This window comes from Gorilla gorilla, chromosome 4, assembly GCF_029281585.2.
Source record: "Gorilla gorilla gorilla isolate KB3781 chromosome 4, NHGRI_mGorGor1-v2.1_pri, whole genome shotgun sequence".
Taxonomy (NCBI): Eukaryota; Metazoa; Chordata; class Mammalia; order Primates; family Hominidae; genus Gorilla; species Gorilla gorilla.
Window position 1 is genome coordinate 174,627,548 of NC_073228.2, and position 22,883 is coordinate 174,650,430.

Sequence of the window (22,883 nt, forward strand, 5' to 3'; positions counted from 1 at the left end):
TTGGGAGATTCTTTTACAGAGAAAGAAAGAGAGAGACAGAAAGAGACTACTTTAGGAGTTTGGGTTTTTGTTTTTTTTTTTTTTTTTTTTTTTGGAGACAGAATTTCACTCTTGTCGCCCAGGTTGGAGTGGACTGGCGTGATCTCGGCTCACTGCAACCTCTGCCTTCCAGGTTCAAGTGACTCTCCTGCCTTATCATCCCAGGTAGCTGGGACTACAGGCATGTGCCATGAAGCCCAACTTATTTTTGTATTTTTAGTACAGATGGGGTTTCACCACGTTGCCCAGGCTGGTCCTGAACTCCTGACCTCAAGTGATCTGCCCACCTTGGCCTCCCAAAGTGCTGGGATTACAGGTGTGAGCCACTATGCCCTGCCAGGAGTGGTGCATTTTTAAACTTAAGTTTTACAGTGACAAGTAAGGGATCATTGTGCTTAGATGGCCTATTGTCAGTTCTTTTGCATATTTATCACCCCCTCCCAGGAGAAGACAGAATGTGAAACATTTAAAAAAACACATCCCTCATATCTGTACAAAATGGACAAATCAACCCTATTCTAGAAGGTCGCAGACTTTTCAAAATGAGATGCATTCCATTTCTGGGTCTTGCCCTCACCCTGCCAATTCTCAAATGGGGACACTCTGCCAGGCTATGGTGGAGGACTAACCAGTCACTTTGTAGGAACATCCCCTGCCTGTTTTCCCAGGAGTGACGACCGTGTTATCAATGACCACACTGATGATCGGGTCCCGCACTTCTCTTCCCAACACCAACTGCTTCATCAAGGCCATCGATGTGTACCTGGGGATCTGCTTTAGCTTTGTGTTTGGGGCCTTGCTGGAATACGCAGTTGCTCACTACAGTTCCTTACAGCAGATGGCAGCCAAAGATAGGGTAAGAGTCTTGAGGGCCCTGTGTATGATCCATCACTGGTGCCGTGTGCTGATCTGTAGACATGAGCTGGACCTGGCTTCTATCCCCACCCCATCCCCAGTGATTCCCTGTGCTCCAGTGAGTCTTATTCTTGTTCAGGTGGGAGCAGCTGGAAGTCATGGTGCCCCTTGAAAAAGACCATTCTTTTCACCAAATACAATGAGATATTAATATGTTTAATTTTCCAGCAGAAAATATGTTATCTGTATGCAGCATAAAATCACAACCACAGGAGCAAGCATCCATGAAGAATCCAATATGAAAAAAACATGATAAGCTGCTTGCAAGTTTCAGATTAATATATATTTACTATTTAATTCTTTTGTTGCATTATTGTATCCTTAAATTATACAAGTAATGCTTTACTGAAAAATGTATGGAAATATTAGATTGTGACAAATTTCTTGGTTAGCATATTTTTCTGCTAATTGAGAAAAACTGTCATTATTTGGTTTGGCAGTGGGACACTATAGTCCAGCTCTCTAAATAATAATAATAGTCATTATTTATCAAGCATTTACATGTGCCAGACACAGTAACAAGCCTTCTGCAAATATTATATTATTTTAAGTGCTCATAACAACCCAATAAGGTTGTCTCCCTTTTTAAATTTATGAAATCTGATAACAAGAAGGGAAAGAGACTTACCGCAGGGGATATAGATACTAAGAGGTAGAGCTGGGATTCCAACCTAAACCTACTTGGTTCCAAAGCCTGACACTTATCCGCTATTCCCACTTGCAGACAGCATTAGACCATGCTCTTAATTATCACCCTTTACAGGTTCATGGACCCCTAGTGTTATTTGGAAGCCAAATTTGATAGATAATGGCATACTAAAGTTCATGCTAAGAAGCAAGAAAATGATAGGGATCCAGTTCAGAAGAGGTGCCCACCTTGAGCAAAGTGCTAGGACCACAGAGGATCTAATAGTGAAGAATGAGGAATCAAAATGACCCAAAGATCCAGTTGCTTCTTCCCTTGTGTTTGGCTACAGTGAGTACTGTTTCACAGTCAAGTCATCCAGGCACCAAAGGCAAATGACCACGTGTGCCAGCCAAAGAGGAACATGGCTTTTATTTATTTTGCTCCCTTAGGCTTCCTTATGAGGGAGGAAGGAAGTTGAGTTACCTCCTCACCCGCCCGCCCCCCCCCCCACCAAGAATCTGGATTTACTAGGTTGGCAAAATGGACATTGGTGAAATACTGACAGCCTCCTCTAAAGATACCAGAAAGCTCTTATTTTGCTGTGTATATGATAATCACTGCACTACGGAGTACTCACTGTGTCCTAAACATCCATCAACATCTCCTTTAGTTCATCCAACAACACAATGAAATGAGTACCATTATTATCCCAATTTTACTCTTGAGAAATGTGCCACTAATTGATGTGGCACATTTCTCAAGGGTAAAATTGGGATAATAATGGTACTCATTTCATTGTCCTATACAGTGATATGGTAACTCCCATAAGACCCCACACCTAGCAAGTGGCCTGGTCAAGGAACCAAACCACACTCTCTCTGACTTCACTACACTCCCACATTCCTGGGAGTTGACCCCAGCCATGTTGGAGAATGGCACCTCCTTGCAATGGCAGGGAGCATCACTATTTCTGCTTTGGTGGCAAAGCCTTTAAGACACAGCTGATTTCTATTATCTCTCGTAATCAGTTACTCCTTTCTCCCTGGAACAGAATTGAAGTCATCAAACACCTACCAGATACTTTCCATTTTTTACCATTTAATCTTCCCATCAGTCTCAAGATGGCAATACCAATCACCATTTGGCAGGCGAGGAAATAAAGTCTTAGAGGGATTGAGGTGACTAAAGTTTCACAATAGTGAGAGGCCGAATGGAATTTGAACCCAGGTCCACTAACTTCAAAGCCTGAGCATTTCGCATCTGGCACACTGCTCAGGATATCCACAGTGGGCCGTGGTTACTCCTCCTGTTATATATGCTGGTGACCTACAAATAGGTGTCTCCAAACAGGGCAACAGGAGCCCAAGCCTGGCTTATTGGCCAATTTCTGAAGCACTCAATGCCACTCTCTATTAAGCCTAATTATTCAACACTTAGGCCTCTAAACTTTTTATTATTAGCTCATTACCTACTTATTTATTTTGCTGAGTCAAGTCTTTTAAGCTAACTGCATTGTCTATGAACTAGGGGACAACGAAGGAAGTAGAAGAAGTCAGTATTACTAATATCATCAACAGCTCCATCTCCAGCTTTAAACGGAAGATCAGCTTTGCCAGCATTGAAATTTCCAGTGACAATGTTGACTACAGTGACTTGACAATGAAAACCAGCGACAAGTTCAAGTTTGTCTTCCGAGAAAAGATGGGCAGGATTGTTGATTATTTCACAATTCAAAACCCCAGTAATGTTGATCACTATTCCAAACTACTGTTTCCTTTGATTTTTATGCTAGCCAATGTATTTTACTGGGCATACTACATGTATTTTTGAGTCAATGTTAAATTGCTTGCATGCCATAGGTCTTCAACAGGACAAGATAATGATGTAAATGGTATTTTAGGCCAAGTGTGCACCCACATCCAATGGCGCTACAAGTGACTGAAATAATATTTGAACCTTTCTGCTCAAAGAATGAACCTCCAACCATTATTCTAAGCTGTGTAGAAGTCCTAGCATTACAGGATCTTGTAATAGAAACATCAGTCCATTCCTCTTTCATCTTAATCAAGGACATTCCCATGGAGCCCAAGATTACAAATGTACTCAGGGCTGTTTACTTGGTGGCTCCCTGGTTTGCATTTACCTCATATAAAGAATGGGAAGGAGACCATTGGGTAACCCTCAAGTGTCAGAAGTTGTTTCTAAAGTAATCATACATGTTTTTTACTAAATCTCTGCAGTGCTGATAAAATACATTGTTGCCTATTTAGGGAGTAACATTTTCTAGTTTTTGTTTCTGGTTAAAATGAAATATGGGCTTATGTCAATTCATTGGAAGTCAATGCACTAACTCAATACCAAGATGAGTTTTAAAATAATGAATATTATTTAATACCACAACAGAATTATCCCCAATTTCCAATAAGTCCTATCATTGAAAATTCAAATATAAGTGAAGAAAAAATTAGTAGATCAACAATCTAAACAAATCCCTTGGTTCTAAGATACAATGGATTCCCCACACTGGAAGGACTCTGAGGCTTTATTCCCCCACTATGCATATCTTATCATTTTATTATTATACACATATCCATCCTAAACAACATCCATCCTAAACTATACTAAAGCCCTTTTCCCATGCATGGATGGAAATGGAAGATTTTTTTTTTAACTTGTTCTAGAAGTCTTAATATGGGCTGTTGCCATGAAGGCTTGCAGAATTGAGTCCATTTTCTAGCTGCCTTTATTAACATAGTGATGGGGTACTAAAAGTGCTGGGTTGACTCAGAGAGTCGCTGTCATTCTGTCATTGCTGCTACTCTAACACTGAGCAACACTCTCCCAGTGGCAGATCCCCTATATCATTCCAAGAGGAGCATTCATCCCTTTGCTCTAATGATCAGGAATGATGCTTATTAGAAAACAAACTGCATGACCCAGGAACAAGTGGCTTAGCTTAAGTAAACTTGGCTTTGCTCGGATCCCTGATCCTTCCAGCTGGTCTACTCTGAGTGGCTTATCCCGCATGAGCAGGAGCATGCTGGCCCTGAGTACTGAACTTTCTGAGTAACAATGAGATACGTTACAGAACCTATGTTCAGGTTGCGGGTGAGCTGCCCTCTCCAAATCCAGCCAGAGATGCACATTCCTTGGCCAGTCTCAGCTAACAGTACCAAAAGTGATTTTTGAGTGTGCCAGGGTAAAGGCTTCCAGTTCAGCCTCAGTTATTTTAGACAATCTCGCCATCTTTAATTTCTTAGCTTCCTGTTCTAATAAATGCACGGCTTTATCTTTCCTGTCAGAAATAAACCATGGCTCTAAAAGATGATTTCCCTTCTGTAACTCCCTAGAGCCACATGTTCTCATTCCTTTTCCCATTATACTTCTCACAATTCAGTTTCTATGAGTTTGATCACCTGATTTTTTTAACAAAATGTTTCTGATGGGAATGGGTGGGAGTGCTGGTGAAAAGAGGTGAAATGTGGTTGTATGAGCCAATCATATTTGTGATTTTTTTTAAAAAGTTTAAAAGGAAATATCTGTTCTGAAACCCCACTTAAGCATTGTTTTTATATAAAAACAATGATAAAGATGTGAAACTGTGAAATAAATATACCATATTAGCTACCCACCAAATCAAGTGGTCATCTATACAATGATTGTTATAAGATCCAATCTGGAGAAGGTATGCATCACAGTGCAAACTCAATGGGCTCACATTCTTCTATCCTCATGTTCCCCCAACCCCAGACAGTACACATATATGCTCAAGACACACATACTAACCCTACCATTAATATCTTCTGCCAGGCAAATAGTAAATGCTGGTGACACAACCAATGTTCTCTTTGACATCACTGCACCACAACACTGGCCTTGCAGTTAAGCAGTTGAGCCTGGTGACAGCGAAAGAGCCAGTTCTCAAAAAATGTCACAGATTTTCTTCTAAGCATTCTTTATCACTTGGAATTCTCTTTTTTGTGGTTGAATGATATTTTTATAGTTTGAGAATACACTTTGCAGGGGGAACATTGACTCTTGGATTTTGTATCACTCTGCACTAAAGTGTAGCTACTACATTAGAGTTCTCAGTAAAAACTTCTAATATTCGAAACCTGTCCATTTTATCCCCTACCCAGAGCAGTCCCAGTGATCACGTTGTTCAAAATATTTACTTCTTGGTTGAAAATATCAAGAACGACCTCACCAAATTTCCAAAGGACATGAAACTAGCTGGGGTTGGGAATATTCTAAGTCATAGAAATATAATTATTAGTTAACTTGCTACTGAGACTAGCAATAGTCTCAATATAAGAAATCATAAAAATATAGGAAGACACTCAATAGCAACTAAATGGCAGATGGTTCATTTCAAATGAAAGGGAGAAATGACGGTGGGGCGCAGTGGCTCATACTTGTAATCCCAGTACTTTGGGAGGCTGAGGTGGGTGGATCACTTGAGGTCAGGAGTTCAAGACCAGCCTGGGCAACATGGCGAAACCCTGTCTCTACTAAAAATAGAAAAAAATTAGCCGGGCGTGGTGGTGGGTGCCTGTAATCACAGCTACTCAGGAGGCTGAGGCAGGAGAATCACTTGAACCCAAGAGGCAGAGGTTGCAGTGAGCCAAGATCACACCACTGCACTCCAGCCTGGGTGACAGAGTAAGACTCCATCTCAAAAAAAAAAAAAAAAAAAGACAAGAATAAAAGAAGAAAAAAGGAGAAATGAGCATAGCAGAAAAGGGCTGGAGATTACAGTAGACCTCAAGCTGGAAATGAGCAGGCAATGCAGGGGAGTCCCTGTCGAAGAAAAGTACAGTATGGCTTTCAGTGCCAGGTGATATGGTTTGGCTCTGTGTTCCCACCCAAATTTCATCTCGAATTGTAATCCCCACATGTCGTGGGAGGGACCTGGTGGGAAGTGATTTGATCATGGGGGTGGTTTCCCCCATGCTGTTCTCATGATAGTGAGGGAGTTTTCACAAGAGCTGATGGTTTTAAAGTATAGCACTTCCTTGCTCTCTCTCTCTCCTGGTAAGACATGCCTTGCTTCCCCTTTGCCTTCCACCATGATTGTAAGTTTTCTGAGGCCTCCCCAGCCATGCAGAACTGTGAGTCAATTAAGCCTTTTTTGTTTATAAATTACCCATTCTCAGGTAATATCTTTATAGAAGTGTGAAAACGAACTAATACACAAGGCAAGTATAGTGACAAGCATAAAGATCTGCAGTTAGTGGGAGTTTGAGATCAAGATATGGTCTTTCAGCCAGGTGCAGTGGCTCACGCCTGTAATCCCAGCACTTTGAGAGGCCAAGGTGGGTGGATCATGAGGTCAGGAGATTGAGACCATTCTGGCTAACATGGTGAAACCCCATCTCTACCAAAAATACAAAAAATTAGCCAGGTGTGGTGGTGCGTGCCTGTAGTCCCAGCTACACAGGAGGCTGAGGCAGGAGAATCGCTTGAACCCAGAAGGCAGAGGTTGCAGTGAGCCGAGGTGACACCACTGCACTCCAGCCTGGTGACAGAGACTCCATCTCAAAAAAAAAAAAAAAAAAAAAAAAAAAGAGATAAGGTATTTCTTCAATGTTGTGCCTTACTCTAACACATAGAGAGCAGTTCTTCTCAGCTGCTGGCCCATAGTGAATTTTTATCAGTTTACTGCCAAAGTTCCTTGCTTTTTAAAACGTATACATTTTTTAAATTGTCTCTTAACAGACAAGGAATTACACCCTAATACGTGATCAGTGTAAGTTATGTGTGATACTTTTTAAAAGAAAAATTGAAAATATGTTTAATCTATTTTTAAAATTAAATATATATTAAATTACATATAATTTTCAACAGTTTTGTAAAGACTTTAAATATATATCAGACTGTAGTATATTTGGGTGGAAAACACTGAGTTCAATTTTGGCCCATACTTCTAGGGATGTACAGAAATGGGGAAAGAGAGAAGAATGACAGAAGTGATTTAAATAATAGAAAACAAGTCCAACAAGAAGGAGCTTTTGTACCTTGGAAAGTAAGCTGAGTGAATGACTGTCATTATTAGGTTCAAGAGAAATTTTGTGCAAGGGACACGCTGTTCCACTATTCACCTGAATAAGTGAACTGAATAAAAGTAAATAGGCATAAAAGCACTTCAGAGAAAGCCTAATTGTTTAGAAGGAAGAAAATGTGCAAGTTGAATAATGAAATGCTCAGATTCTCCATCTGGAAATTTCCCATGAGAATAAAGAATCATCTCTCCCTTTGATTTTGCCATCCAGCTGCCTGAAAGCAGACAGCTCTATTTTACCAGGTAATCTTGGAAGGTTGTAGATGCAGGGAGATGCCTCTGGCTGCAGAAAATTAAAGTGTCAACGTATTGCTAACATAAAACAAATGCCTAAGAATATTCCTGGTGGCCCACAAGGTTGAACTTCAAAATTATGATTTCTTTTGGGGGATCTGAAGGGGAATCATGTGATTCATAGCTTTCAGTGACTTGGCTATGATATGAAACTTAACCACTCAATATCATTTCTTATAACTGTGCCTTCCCAGACATTAGATAAAATGCAATCCCATTTGAAAACTAGGAAAGAGAATAGAACATGAAAAGTGAGTAAATATAACTACCTGATGGTCCAATGTCCCTGTGATCTTTGAGGACATCTGCATTTACAAGCCAGCTAGCTATTCCTCTCTCAGTGAAGACGAGACCCAAGGGTTAAAGAGTTGTAGAGTTGGGCAATGTTGTATATCTTTTTGCTGTAATACATTATAGCCATGAGTACAACTATATGCGGAGTCCTGTGAATCCTCCTGGTGAATCATCAAACCTAGCCAGTGGTCATGGGGACTCTGGACACACAGGCTTTGGAGCAGTGGTTCCTGAATCCGGCTGATCATAAGAGTCACTGGTGGAGCTCTATAGACAACTGACCCCAGAGTCTCAACTCAGACTTAGGGACTCAAGATCTGTATTTTTCCAAGCTCTCCACATGTGAAGCCAGATGGGAAGACAGATACCACGTGCCTTGGTGGAAAAGACAACAACTTCATGAAAACTATATTTTCAGGAGGGTGAAATAATACAGTGTGTCCACCACATGGAAACGTCCAACAGGATATGACTATTGAATATGAATAATATGTAGAGCAGACAGAAAGCAAATTTTTCCTTCTGTTTCATTGAATCTCCTATGTTAATGCCAAGAACGAACAGGACATCTGACATGGTTTGGATTTGCGTCTCCACCCAAATCTCACGTCAAATTGTAATCTCCAATGTTGGAAGACGGGCCTGGTGGGAGGTGATTGGATCATGGGGGAGGACTCCCCCCTTGCAATTCTCGTGATGATGAGTTCTCACGAGATCTGGTTGTTTAAAAGTGTGTAGCACCTCCCCCTTTTCTCTCTTCCTTCTGCTCCAGCCATGTAAGATGAGCCTGCTTCCCCTTCACCTTCTGCCATGACTGAAAGTTTCCTGAGGCCTCCCCAGCCATGCTTCCTATATAGCCTGTGGAACCATGAGCCAGTTAAACCTCTTTTCTTTATAAATTACCCAGTCTCAGGTAGTTCTTTATAGCAAAGCAAGAACAAACTAGTACAACATCTATTTCTGATGTGGCCATAACATGACAAAAAAGCATCCAATGATAAATTTGTGGTTGAAGAATGATGCAGGCATACAGGGATACAGCAGTTCTTTGTTGCAACTCCCAGTTTTTGAGACACTAAACTTTAATCTTAGTTAAAGTTAATTTGAGTTTATGTAAATCAATTAAAAACATTCACAGGAATGCAAAAAGTTAGACTACCTGCAATCAAAGAACCTGCTTTCTGTAATGGGTAGGAGGGGGCAGCTGGCTTGAATGATGCCTCACAGGTAGCCCTCAAGGTCAGGGGTATGAGTCAAAAGCTTCACTAAGAACTCTCAGAGTAATGAAAGGAGGGAGCACTCAGCTGAGAAATATGCGATCATCAGAGCTGTGACATAAAAAGGCAACTCCAAATTTTTTCCACAAAGAATCTAGTTGCATTCCATTTCAGACTTATCTCAAAAGACTAATCCAGTTTAATTTAGTGTGGGAACCCAAGAATGAGAGTCAGACTTCCTTCTCCTTCTCAGGACCTCTTTGAGTCTGGCCTGCCAACTTACTCTGTGTCTGCACCCAAGGCAGACGCCTGCAGTTTCTTTTTGGACAAAGACATTTGTGTAATTTCCAAATTTTAGAAGTTTTGAAGCTGGGATTTCAGGTTGAATACATTCATGGACACATTTAACGAACAAGAATTGTGGCTATGTTCTTAAAACATACAAAGAAGAGGCATGAATGATGAATAGACAGTTGGTCTCTATGAAAAGATTTCTTTTTAAAGGAAGTAGGCAAACATGTCTCTGATGGATTTTGCTTTTCAATAACAAATTATTGAACCAATTCACAAAAATATATCTTGAAGGATAGAAAAGCCCTCTCATTCATAAACCAAATCATATCTATGGAACAAAACAAAGGAAATGGGACAGGGTGACAGTGGAAACTGATAACCACAAATATCACCAACAAAAGTTAGACTCAGATGCCATGGCATTTAAAGCCACAAACTTTAGAATGCAATAATAAAGTGCATTTTCAGAATGTAAAGAAGTCCCACGAGAAATTATCCATTTAAAAATATGTGAGATATGCTTTTTCTGAGTTTGTATATTTCTTACATCCTAAGAAAACATTCTAATTCATTTCACAGAGGGATTCAAAGGCAAATTCTCAACAAGGGAAATACAACTTTGTTTTTTGTCTACTCATTTAGGAATTTAATATAATTTATTAAGTTATTTTTTCCACAAAGCATCTAGTTGCATTCCATTTCAGACTTATCCCAAAAGACTAATCCAGTTTAATTTAGTGTGGGAACCCAAGAATGAGAGTCAAGAGACCTGGACTCTACTATTAACTGAATCTCTATTTGCCTAAGTTTTCTAATATGTCAAAGGGAACAAATATATTCACCCTTTCTATCTCACAGGTTTGTAGTATGGTTAAAAATTGAGATTATAAATGTGAAAGTATTTTGGACATGTGTATCAGTCACACAAATGGGTCCTAATCAATCTGATGCATGGTTATACACATATTACATACTCCCAGAAAATCAGTAGCTGGGACTTGATGAAGTGCAGCCAGCTTATATGACATGCTAGTAGAAACTAGGGTGGGAGATGACACAGGATGCGTCCAAAATCAAACAGGGCACAGCCAAGACGAGAAGCCATGTCTTCTAGGCCTAGCGTCTTTTCACCGATCCCATGACCTCCTCAAAGGATTCTGTGCACTCAGCTTTATGCTCAGCCTATGCAGAAGCAGGGCTGCAAGATTACAACATCTATAGTACAACAGCAAGCCGCGACCTCATAAAGATTGAATGGCATTATCTGTGGCCTGTGTCTTGACGATCTCTCTCAATCTGCCAGAACTGTTCCACACCCCAACCCACTCACCAGAAATTTGAGGCAGGGGCATCTGTGGAATCTTTACTAGCAAATCAGATCATTCTTCCCCAGAAAAGACTTAAAGTCATTTGTTAGCCTAGAGGACCCTGCTTTTCACCTCTTCCGTCTAAAAGTTCCTGCAAAGGAGATCACAAAAGCTGACATCTTGCCCACAGTGCATATTGGAGCAGCCTGGCTCGCTGCTCCAAGAACACAGTTAACAAGAACATCCTATTTCATCTCTACAAAGGTGAAAGATCTCGGCTCATGATTCCTCTCAGCACTCCACTGGTGATTGTTTTAAAAATGCATTTGTATGTATACACAATGCCTTCCATTGCAATGAATCTTTCACATTTTTAAAGGCAAGTTGTATGTTCTGACACTATAAATGGTAGTAAAGGTGTTTCAAATTATCTCCCATTTGCTTACTATATTAACCAAGAGAGTACATGAAGGGCAATAAAGTTACATCTTTATCAGAAAAGCATACTGTGCTTTGGTAAGCACTGTGCTGTCACAGCACCACTGTCTGCTCAAAGTTTTATAATGTTTTCCAAATAGAACACAGGAGTAAAGTAACTTTTATGCAGTTTGCTGGGGGAAAATATTAAGAATAATCACCATAGTGCAGTCCATCAGAGGTGTTTTTATTTTTTTATTTTGCTTTTTCTCAGATAGAGAGACTTGATGTTACAAGTTGCATGAAAGGACGGAAGTCCATGGTGTATAAATGCTAGTTAATAGCTACAATTTTTTATGTGACAACTACGTACTAAGCACCTCACCTACCCTATCTCTAATCCTGACAATAGTCCTATAAGGTAGATTATATTAATCCATTTTGCAGAGGGGAAAACAGTGATTCAAGGAGATTCAATGGCTGGCTCAAGGTTACATAGTTGGGAAGTGGCAGAGCTTCGATTTGAACCCAGGTCTATTTGGCCTCAAGACTTCTGCCTGGGCTGGGTGCGGTGGCTCACGCCTGTAATCCCAGCACTTTGGGAGGCTGAGGCGGGGGAATCACCTGAGGTCAGTAGTTCGTGACCAGCCTGGCCAACATGGTAAAATCCCGTCGCTACTAAAAACACAAAAATTGGCTGGGCATGGTGGCACACGCCTGTAGTCCCAGCTACTCGGGAGGCTGAGGCAGGAGAATCACTTGAACCCGGGAGCCGGAGGTTGCAGTGAGTTGAGATCATGCCAGTGCACTCCAGCCTGGGCAATGAGAGTGAAACTCTGTCTCAAAAAAAAAAAAAACAAAAAAACCTGTGCTTCATCCACTACACCATACAGCCTCATTCTTACAAGTTGTTAGAAGTCTCCAGAATCTGGATCCAAGCTAGACAATAACAGAAATGAAAGAAATGCAAATAATAATAAGATCATGCCCCTTTCACTTTTCCACCTTAGAAATGTCCACTGAACTTTCCATCTCCAAAGTCAGCAACTCATAAGGGTGATGGGAAGAAACAAACTGACCCTGTGAAGAATTCAAGGAGGATACTGGAGAGGTTAGGAGGCTGGCTTTGACCTGAGTCAGCTTAGGTTTCTGCCCTGGCTCTGCCTGTCACCAGTTAGCTGTGTGACCTGACTTAACCTCCTTGTACCTTAGTTCCTTCTCTGTAAAATAGGAAAAATGTCCTTATAGCCTCCAATGATGCAATGTGTGCAGTGCACACAATGATACCAAGCGTGCAGAACACTTACAGTTCCTGGCCGATTGTTGCATGCTCCATAAATGTTATCTCTTTTTTATTGGAACTTTGGCTGTGAGGTCGCTATATAAAAATAAAAGGCACATTATTGGTGAAACAAAACAAAATTCACAGTTTCTGGCTTAACTGGTTTTTGTTGGCACCTAATGGCCGTACGCCTCTTGTTTTAAGAGATGTGCTTTGTTAAACAGATGCTTGAAGGCAGCACGCTCGTTAAGAGTCATCACCACTCCCTAATCTCAAGTACCCAGGGACACAAACACTGCGGAAGGCCGCAGGGTCCTCTGCCTAGGAAAACCAGAGAACTTTGTTCACTTGTTTATCTGCTGACCTTCCCTCCACTATTGTCCTGTGACCCTGCCAAATCCCCCTCTGCGAGAAACACCCAAGAATGATCAATAAAAAATAAAAAAAAAATAAAAAAAAAAAGAGAGCCTTAAAAACAAAGAGTGGATATCAAACACTGGGTTTCCATTTGCAAGGACAGATGCTCTTTTTTGGGCTCAGCTAAAACTAAAGTCTAGTCAGACAGCCCAAATCAAAACCCATTTTATTTCTCCTGCAAGTTTAAGTAGGAAATCAGTGCTGCTAAGAATGTGAAGTGAAATCTCTAGAATTTATAATGAATAGGTCAGTCCCTGAACTGCACACTCCTCCCTTTCCTATTTTTACATATAAAATTTTAGCCATCATTTCCACCATTCCCAAACTCTTCTTTAAAAAAGTTGTTCTAAATAATATTATGGAAAATAAAATAGCAGCCTGTCAACATATAGAGCTGACATAGGGACCACATCTGGGTAGGTTTCCTTTAAGGAAACTCTATACTGGATCTTCAGTCTTTCCATGTATAGCTTAATCCAAGAGCAAATGAGGATGTCCTCTTAGAAAGAAAGCATATTAAAACATTTGCCTTGGGATTAATGAAGAATGGAAGACATTTGGGCAGGGAAGTGGGAAAGGAGAATGAAGCCATCGGGTGCCTAACACCGTAAGTAACTTAGAAGTCAGACACTCAACATAAAGTTTTGCATTAAAGGTTAAAACACAGAGTTTCCAATAAGTAAAGTCTTTACGGGAGTTTTCACCAACTATCACCCATAGGTCTGGGTCCTTATAGAATTATTTTTAGGCTTAATATTTACTTCCCGAAGAAGCCTTTCTTTCCTCTCCAAAAAGCTCAAGTCCTGTGTTTCACAGACTATAGCAGTACATGCCTTTCATTAAAAGCCCCATCAATGTGATCACAGCTGTAATTGTACCTGTATCCAAATCATTCATTGTTAACTATTTGTCTTTCCCTGAGATGTGGACTTCATACAGGCAAGGACTCTGTCTGCCTTTATTCCGAGTCCCCACAGTGCCTAACATAGTGACTCCACATAAAAAGAATCTAATAAACATTTGTAGAGTTAATAAATATATTCATTGAGTACAGAAATATTGAACCAAATTCTGTCCTGGAGACTAGAGCAGTATTTCCCCAAGAGTCCTTGGAGTGAGAAAGCCTGGGTTTGAGTCTTGGCTATGATACTTACTAGCCGTGTGCTCTTAGTCAAATTAATTTCTCTCTCTGTGCCTCGTCTGTCAACTGGCAATAATAATAGTTCTTACTTCACTGGGTTATTACATAGATAAAATGAATTAAAACATATACATTGCTTAGGCCAGGCGCGGTGGCTCACGTCTGTAATCCCAGCACTTTGGGAGGCTGAGGCGGGTGGATCACGACGTCAGGAGATCAAGACCATCCTGGCTAACACGGTGAAACCCTGTCTCTACTAAAAATGCAAAAAATTAGCCAGGTGTGGTGGCAAGCGCCCGTAGTCCCAGCTACTCAGGAGTCTGAGGCAGGAGAACAGCTTGAACCCGGGAGGCAGAGGTTGCAGTGAGCCGAGATCGCGCCACTGCCCTCCAGCCTGGGCAACAGAGTGAGACTCTGTCTCGAAACAAAACAAAACAAAACAAAACATGTACATTGCTTAAAGCAATGCCCTGTACTTAACAATCCCTGAGAAAATATAACCTACTGTTATTATGATTCTTACAAACACCACTTCGGCTAGATGATCTGGGGATAAAAAGGCACATTTAGTCCAATAATTTTGGAAAATACTGAATTAAATAAAGTTAAAGGGCTGCGTGTTTCAAGACTTGTCAGAACTTTCAAAATACTAATGTACATTATGAATGTCTAAGGGGGACATCACGTACAGTGTTTCCAAAATGTATTTGATGACAGAATCCTACTTGTGAGTAAATTATACTAGCGTAGCTCATGGATAGTTTATGGAACACATTTTATGAAATGCTGGATTTGATTCTTTAGTAGAAAAATAACAAGATGCCGGGTACAGTGGCTCATGCCTGCAATTTTAGCACTTTGGGAGGCCAAGGTGGGCAGATCACTTGAGTTCAGGAGTTCCAGACCAGCCTGGGCAACAGAGCAAAACCCTGTCTCTATAAAAAGTATAAAAATTAGTGTGGTGGCACGTGCCTGTAATTCTAGCTACTCGGGAGGCTGAGGTGGAGGGATTGCTTGAGCATGGAGGCAGAGGTTGCAGTGAACCATGATCATGCCAGTACACTCCAGCCTCAGTGACAGACCTGTCTCAAAATAAAAAAGAAAAAGAAAAATAACAAGAAACAAAATTTGGGAGGAAATATTCTTCAAAATTATAGATTGAAGAAATATTATTTAAGAAAGTAACTCTTTCTTAAAATATAATTAATGAGACATAAAATATATGAAAGGAAAATCTAGTCTTAAGTGTTTTGTTTTGTTTTGTTTGAGACAGAGTATCGCTCTGTCACCCAGGCTTGAGTGCAGTGGCGCGATCTCAGCTCACTACAACCTCCACCTCCCTTAGTCCAAACAATTCCCCTGCCTCAGCCTCCTGAGTAGCTAGGATTACAGGCGCCCGCCACCATGTCTGGCTAATTTTTTTTGTATTTTTACTAGAGACGGGGTTTCACCATGTTGGCCAGACTAGTCTTGAACTCCTGACCTCAGTCAATCTGCCCGCTTTGGCCTCCCAAAGTGCTGGGATTACAGGCATGAGCTACTGTGCCCGGTCAAGTTTTTATTTATTTATTTTTGGAGACACACTCCTTCACTCTATCACCTAGGCTGGAGTGCAGTGACGCAATCTTGGCTCACTGCAACCTTTGCCTCCCAGGTTCAAGAGATTCTTATGCTTCAGCTTCCCGAGTACCTGGGACTACTGGCATGCACCACCATGCCCGGCTAATTTTTGTATTTTTAGTAGAGATGGGGTTTCATTGTTTTGGCCAGGCTGCTCTTGAACTCCTGGCCTCAAGTGATCACCCACCTCAGCCTCCCAAAGTGCTGGGATTACAGGCGTGAGCCACCACGCTCAGCCTAGCATTAAGTTTTTAAAGCCCAGTGTCTTATTTGGGCTGAGGTACCAGACCCCTTATAGCACCTGAGAGCAAAGTCCCAGCTTAAGCTTGGGAACTTGCAGAAGGGTCCAGGCACAAGACAAGGCTGAGCTCCAAACTCACAGGTGCGCCTGGTGATATGCTTAGTTACAAATTAGAGTTTGCCTCTCTCCTTCTCCCCACAAATAATCTAACCAGGTATATTTGTTTGCTAGGACTGCCATAACAAAGTACCACAGACTAAGTGTCTTAAACAACAGATATTAAGTTTCTTACAGTTCTGGAGGCCAGAAGTCTGAGGTGTCAGCAGGGCCAGTTTCTTCTGAGTCTTCTCTCCTTGGCTTATAAGTGGCAATTCTCTTGATGTCTTCATACGGTCTTTTGCTCTGTGCCTGTCCAAATTTCCTCTTCTTATAAGAACACAAGTCATATAGGATTAGGGTTTTCCTGAATGACCTCATTTTAATTTAATTACCTCTTTAAAGACCTGATCTCCAAATACAGTTACATTCTGAGGTCCTGGGGGTTAGGACTTCAGCATATGAATTTTTGGGCAAGGGATGAAGGGGGTTGGAAATGACAGAATTCAGCCCTTAACACCAGCTGTGACTCCTCTCACTGGCCACCTCAAAGAGTGAGGGGTTACTGTGTGTCCTTTTCAATTTCCTGCATTACAAAACAAAAAGGATTTTTTTTTTTCAGATGGAGTCTCACTCTGTCGCCAGACCAGAGTGCAGTGGTGCAATCTCAGCTCACTGCAACCTCCACCTCCTGGGTTCAAGCGATTCTCCTGCCTCAGCCTCCCAAGTAGCTGGGACTACAGGCACATGCCACCATGCCCAGGAAATTTTTGTATTTTTAGTAGAGATGGGGTTTCACCATGTTGGCCAGGATGCTCTCAATCTCTTGACCTTGTGATCCACTTGCTTCAGCCTCCCAAAGTGCTGGGATTACAGGCATGAGCCACCTTGCCTGGCCCATGAAAAGGAAAAATTTAAGCCCTCTGCTAAGTTACCCATCACCATCGTTTCTTGCCCAATTTTCCTCCAACCATTTTAGCTCTTACTCTGTCTCCCACAAACCAAGAGAGCCACCATGACTCAGGTCCTCCAGTGCCTCTACCTTCCTTTTGGGAACAGCTGAGCAGCATCATGCTTCTCCACAGATTCCCAGTGCCTATCCTTAAAGAGTCTTTGCACCACTCAACCCAATCATCCTTTTCGGATCCTGCCACTTCCACTGCTGCCAAGGGTCTGCTATCACAGAATAAGGATTTAAAACCCACAGAATCCCAAAGATCTCCTCCAGTAGTGTTAAAATAGGGATAATCTTCTTTCACAACTGGGGAAACACAGGGCACTCACAATCTGATGACAGCTTACAGGACTGTGAACAGCCTCAGCGCCTAACACAGCCATGGTTATTGTCCTAAAACAGTGAGGATGGTCTTCACCAGCTTCCCTCTGAACCAGGAATTGGCTAGAGGGCACGGCTGTAAGAGTTAAAGAAAGAGAGAGGAAACACAAAACGCAGCTTAACAGTCAAAGACAGGTTTATTTTAGAGAGATAACCCTGAGAGGGGCTTCTGGCCAATTTCGGTCAGGAGCACTTTCTCTTGCAGACTAACAGTATGTATTGGTTTTAGGGTGAGGGGGCTTATCACAAGCTTGGAGTGTTTCTGTGTGAAGGAGAAGTTTATGGTGGGGTTGGAATGTCTCTGGGTGGAGGGGAAGTTATCTTGGGGCTGACATCTTTCTGGCCAGAGTGGGGTTATCTCAAGGATGGCATCTTCCCAGCTGGTGGGGGGTTATCTTGGGGCTAGCATGTCTCTGGTCAGGGAGGAGTTTGGAATGTTTCTGATTGGAGAAGTTATTTGTGGTTTATGTTCATGCTGACCTTAGCCATTAGGCTGATGCCCTTTGGATTTAGGCGGTTTTATATTAAGGTGAATTTTAAAATGAGGTGCTTGTCAACGATGGTTATGCTGCTACTCAGTCAATGGCAAGGCATTTGGTTTCTGTAATGGAAAGCAGGAGACATTTTTTTTCTTTTTAATTACCTTGTTATGTGATAGAAGTCACAGAGTGAAAGAAAAGTATGAAATGTTGCCTTTTTATATACCCGACCTTCTGATAGGCTATATTTTTAGGGACAGATAACTTCCTAATGAGACTTTTTATAATAAAGCTTTCATCGCTTCAAAAAATATTAACTTTTGTAGCTCTTCCGGGTACATCAAAAGGACCCTGCAGTTATAGTTACAATATCCTAAAGATTTAGCTTCTCAGTAATAATGGGTAAGAGCCTTAGCATTGCCATGGGCCAAAACTATATTATTTGAAATGAAACCTCTCATAAATATCCAACTATGAAGTCACTATCTATCAACTGCTGTTATATAAACAGGACAGAGCTAAATCTCCCATCTGCCAATATCAGAGCTGCCACAAATAATGATTTGGTGTCCAGTACTCACAAATTAAACAAGCTCTTGCTCTGTCAGCCAATTCTGGGAAGCCAAGTTTCGTCTGGGCAGCCACAGTGTAGGAGGGTCCAAGTAAGGAGACCTGGTAGGGCCTGAATTCCTCGTGCATTTCCCTTTTGCCAAAAGCTTAGACCTCCCTTAGCCTCAGTAGTTCTCTTCACTGGTATGAGATGTGATCAATTCTTTAGAAAGAACACTGGAGCAACCAGCGTCCACCTCCTACCCCCTTTTCCGCAGCTTTCTCCACACCTTTGTGTCAGAGTCAAGCCCTGGACTTTGAAAACCAAAAATAAAATTCTAAGACCTCCAACTGACTAATGGACACCCTCTCAGCCAAGGGCACGCCAAAGAAACCTGAAAACCTAATTCAGGCCACGATGGGAAGCGGGAGTCAGGCATGCCTCATTATACCCTCCTCCCTTGGGGATTCAGGCTCAGCTGACCAGCATTAACATTAAAACAGAGATCTTAAGACTGACACAACAGACTCTGTAGCAGTAAGATACCAGCACGACAGCTAGCAGGCCCTGAAAGAAATCAAAATATTTTAACCCCAAATTTATTTATTTGACACATTTTGAAATGGCCCTGCAAAGCTGTCTCTTGTGGGGAAAATCTACATTCTGTAGAGAATCCCCTTTGTCTTCCAGGTCTTTTTCCTGATCCAGGAGAGAATTAACTAAGAGTCTGGCATCTTTTTTTTTTTTTTTCTTTTTTTTGGAGACAGAGTCTTGCTCTATCGCCCAGTCTGGAGTGCAGTGGTGCAATCTCGGCTCACTGCAACTTCTGCCTCCTGGGTTCAAGCAATTCTCGTGTCCCAGCCTCCCGAGTAGCTGGGATTACAGGCAGCTGCCATCATACCTGGCTAATTTTTGTATTTTTAGTAGAGACAAGGTTTCACCATGTTGCCCAGGCTGGTCTTGAACTCCTGACCTCAGGTGATCCACCTGGCTCAGCCTCCCAGCATGCTGGGATTACAGGGATGAGCCACAGCACCCGGTGAGTCTGGCATCTTTTTAAATCTGATAAGAAACATTTGCAATGCATTTTCTCTGAAGCCTATTACCTGGAGGCTTCATCTACATAATAAGAACCTTGGTTTCCACAACCCCTGAACCCAGACCCTCTGTTCTATTGATTTCAGGTCTTTAAAGATTTAACTCTTTCAACTAATTGCCAATCGGGAAATCTTGGAATTCATCTATGACCTGGAAACCCCCCCACAACCTGCTTCAAGATGTCCCACCTTTCTGGACTGAACCAATGTACATTTTACATATATTGATTGTTGTCTTATGTCTCCCTAAAACATGTAAAACCAAACTGTAGCCTGAACACCTTGGTCACAGGTTCTCAGGACTTCCTGGGGCTGTGTCACGGGTCATGGTCCTCACATTTGGCTAAGGGTAAATCTCCAAATATTTTACAGAATTGACTCTTTTCATCGACAATTTCCAGCACCAAACAGGAAACTGGTCTCCCCTGAGCAGCTTCCCTGTGTTGCTCTCACTCTACTCTAAGTGAGCTCACACCTACCTGGTTCACTATAGTTCTTTTTTGTTTTGTTTGTTGTTGTTGTTGCTTTGTTTTGTTTTGTTTTTGAGATGGATTCTCACTCTGTCACCCAGGCTGGAGTGCAGTGGCGCAATCTTGGCTCACTACAACCTCTGCCTCCCGGGTTCAAGCAATTCTCGTGCCTAAACCTCCCAAGTAGGTGGGATTATGGGCACACCTCACCACACCTGGATAATTTTTGTATTTTTAGTAGAAGTGGGGTTTTGCCATGTGGCCGGGCTGGTCTCAAATTCCGGACCTCAGGTGATCCGCCCACTGCAGCTTCCCAAAGTGCTGGGATTACAGGCATGGGCCACCATGCCCAGCCCAATTGCTGATGTTTTTGAGATAGAGCTCACTCTGTTGCCCAGGCTGGAGTGCAGTGGTGCAATCTCTACTCACAGCCTTGATCTCCGGGCTCAGATAATCCTCCCACCTCAGCCTCCCAAGTAGCTAGAATTACAGGCATGCACCACCACACCCAGCTAATTTTTGTATTTTTAGTAGAGACGGGATTTTGTCATGTTGCCCAGGCTGGTCTCAAACCCTGAGCTCAAGTGACCCCCCTAGCCTCAGCGAGTCAATCCTTAGAATCCAAAGTTCTTGGATTACAGGTGTGAGTCACTATGCCCAGCCTGTCCACTGTAGTTCTAGTCCATACCAGAAATGCGGATGGGACATCAGTGGATCACATCTTGAGAAACTGCAGTAAACAGTGTGAAATCATCAGTAGAATTTACTTTTAAGGGCAGGGATTACCTATTATTAACCTTTTCATACATCTTATTTGAGGGCCTGGAACATGATAGTCACCTAATACATGTGTGATGATCTGAGCTCAAGCCAAGATTATCGTTTTCAAGCCTAAGATTTTTAAGTAGAGAAGTATCAGAGGCGACTGGGCACAGTGGCTCACACCTGTAATCCCAGCACTTTGGGAGGCCAAGGTGGGTGGATCACTTGAGGTCAGGCATTTGAGACCAGCCTAGCCAACACAGTGAAACCCTGGCTCTACTGAAAATACAAAAACTAGCCAGGCATGGTGGTGGGCACCTGTAATCCCAGCTACTCGGGAGGCTGAGGCAGGAGAATCGCTTGAACATAGGAGGTGGAGGTTACAGTGAGCTGAGATTGCGCCACTACACTCCAGCCTGGGCGACAGAGTGAGACTCCATCTCAAAACAAAAACAAAAACAAAAACAAACAAAAAAAAAGCAAAAAATAAAAAACGTGTCAGAGGCATTCAAACAAGAGCAATTCCATCCTGAAAAGGGACTGGGTAAAATAAGGCTGAGACCTACTGGGCTTCATTCCCAGGAGGTTAGGCATTCTTAGTCACAGGATGAGATAGGAGGTCAGAACAAGATATGGGTCACAAAGACCTTGCTAATAAAACAGGATGTAGTGGAAAAAAAAAATCCAAAACCCACCAAAAAACAAAATGGCAATGAAAGTGACCTCTGGTTGTCCTCATTGTTCATTATATATGAATTATAATACATCAGCATGCTAAAAGACACTCCCACCAGCACCATGACTGTTTATAAATGCCATGGCAACGTTCACAAATTACCCTATACAGTCTAAAAAGGGGAGGAAATTTCAGATCCAGAAACTGCCTATCCCTTTCCCAGATAACTCATGAATAATCCACCCCTTGTTTAGGATGTAATCAAGAAGTCACCATAAGTGTATTCAGTTGAGCAGTCCATGCCACTGCTCTGCCTATGGAGTAGCCATTCTTTTATGCCTTTACTTTCCTTTTTTTTTTTTTTTTCTTTTGAGATGAAGTTTTGCTCTGTTGCCCAAGCTGGAGTGCAGTGGCACAATCTCGGCTCACTGCAACCCCTGCCTCCAGGGTTCAAGCTATTCTGGTGCATCAGCCTCCTGAGTAGCTGGAATTACAGGTGCATGCCACCACACTCTGCCAATTTTTTTATTTTTAGTAGAGACAGGGTTTCACCATGTTGTTCAGGCTGGTCTCAAAGCCCTGACCTCAAGTGATCCACCCACCTTGGCCTCCCAAAGTGCTGGGATTACAGATGTGAGCCACCACACCCAGCCAATTACTTTCTTAATAAACTTGCTTTCACTTTATTCTGTGGACTTGCCCCAAATTCTTTCTTGCACAAGGTCCAAGAACCCTCTCTTGGGGTCTGGATCAGGACCCCTTTCTGGTAACAGAAGTAACATGATTGTTTTGGTTTTAGACAGCAAATAATAACCAGGATGTTTAAAAATAGAAAAACTTTCACTCATACTTCATTACTTCTCTAAAACAGATTAAAATACAATGTTAATTTGCTATGTCTTTCTACAGCTTTAGTTAGAAAATGGAGAAAAAAGAGTAGAGACCATAGTCAAGGGGACCAATTTTGCCTCCTTTAATTAAAGTGGAAGAACACATTAGAATAATAATTCCAGGTATAGGAATGGGTTTCTAATTGGTTGAGATTGCCATAACTGTAATGATGTACCGAACCCTATTGTAAGAGTTTTTCTTTTTTCTTTTTTGAGATGGAGTTTTGCTTTTGTCCCCCAAGCTGGAGTGCAATGGTGCAATCTTGGCTCACTGCAACCTCCACCTCCCAGGTTCAAGGGATTCTCCTGCTTCAACCTCCCAAGTAGCTGGGATTATAGGCACACGCCACCATGCCCAGC

At 41.9% G+C, this 22,883-nt stretch overlaps 1 protein-coding gene across 1 annotated transcript in view; it reads left to right on the forward strand.

The window, feature by feature from the left end:
- Positions 1-5,218, forward strand: part of GABRP (gamma-aminobutyric acid type A receptor subunit pi) — a 29,853-nt gene extending 24,635 nt beyond the window's left edge. Inside the window, exons 9-10 of the mRNA XM_019028300.4 lie at positions 708-895; positions 3,110-5,218. Of these exons, the coding sequence (XP_018883845.1) occupies positions 708-895; positions 3,110-3,412 (491 nt within the window). The 3' untranslated portion in view covers positions 3,413-5,218. The remainder of the gene's footprint in view (positions 1-707; positions 896-3,109) is intronic.
- Positions 5,219-22,883: the final 17,665 nt, after the last annotated feature.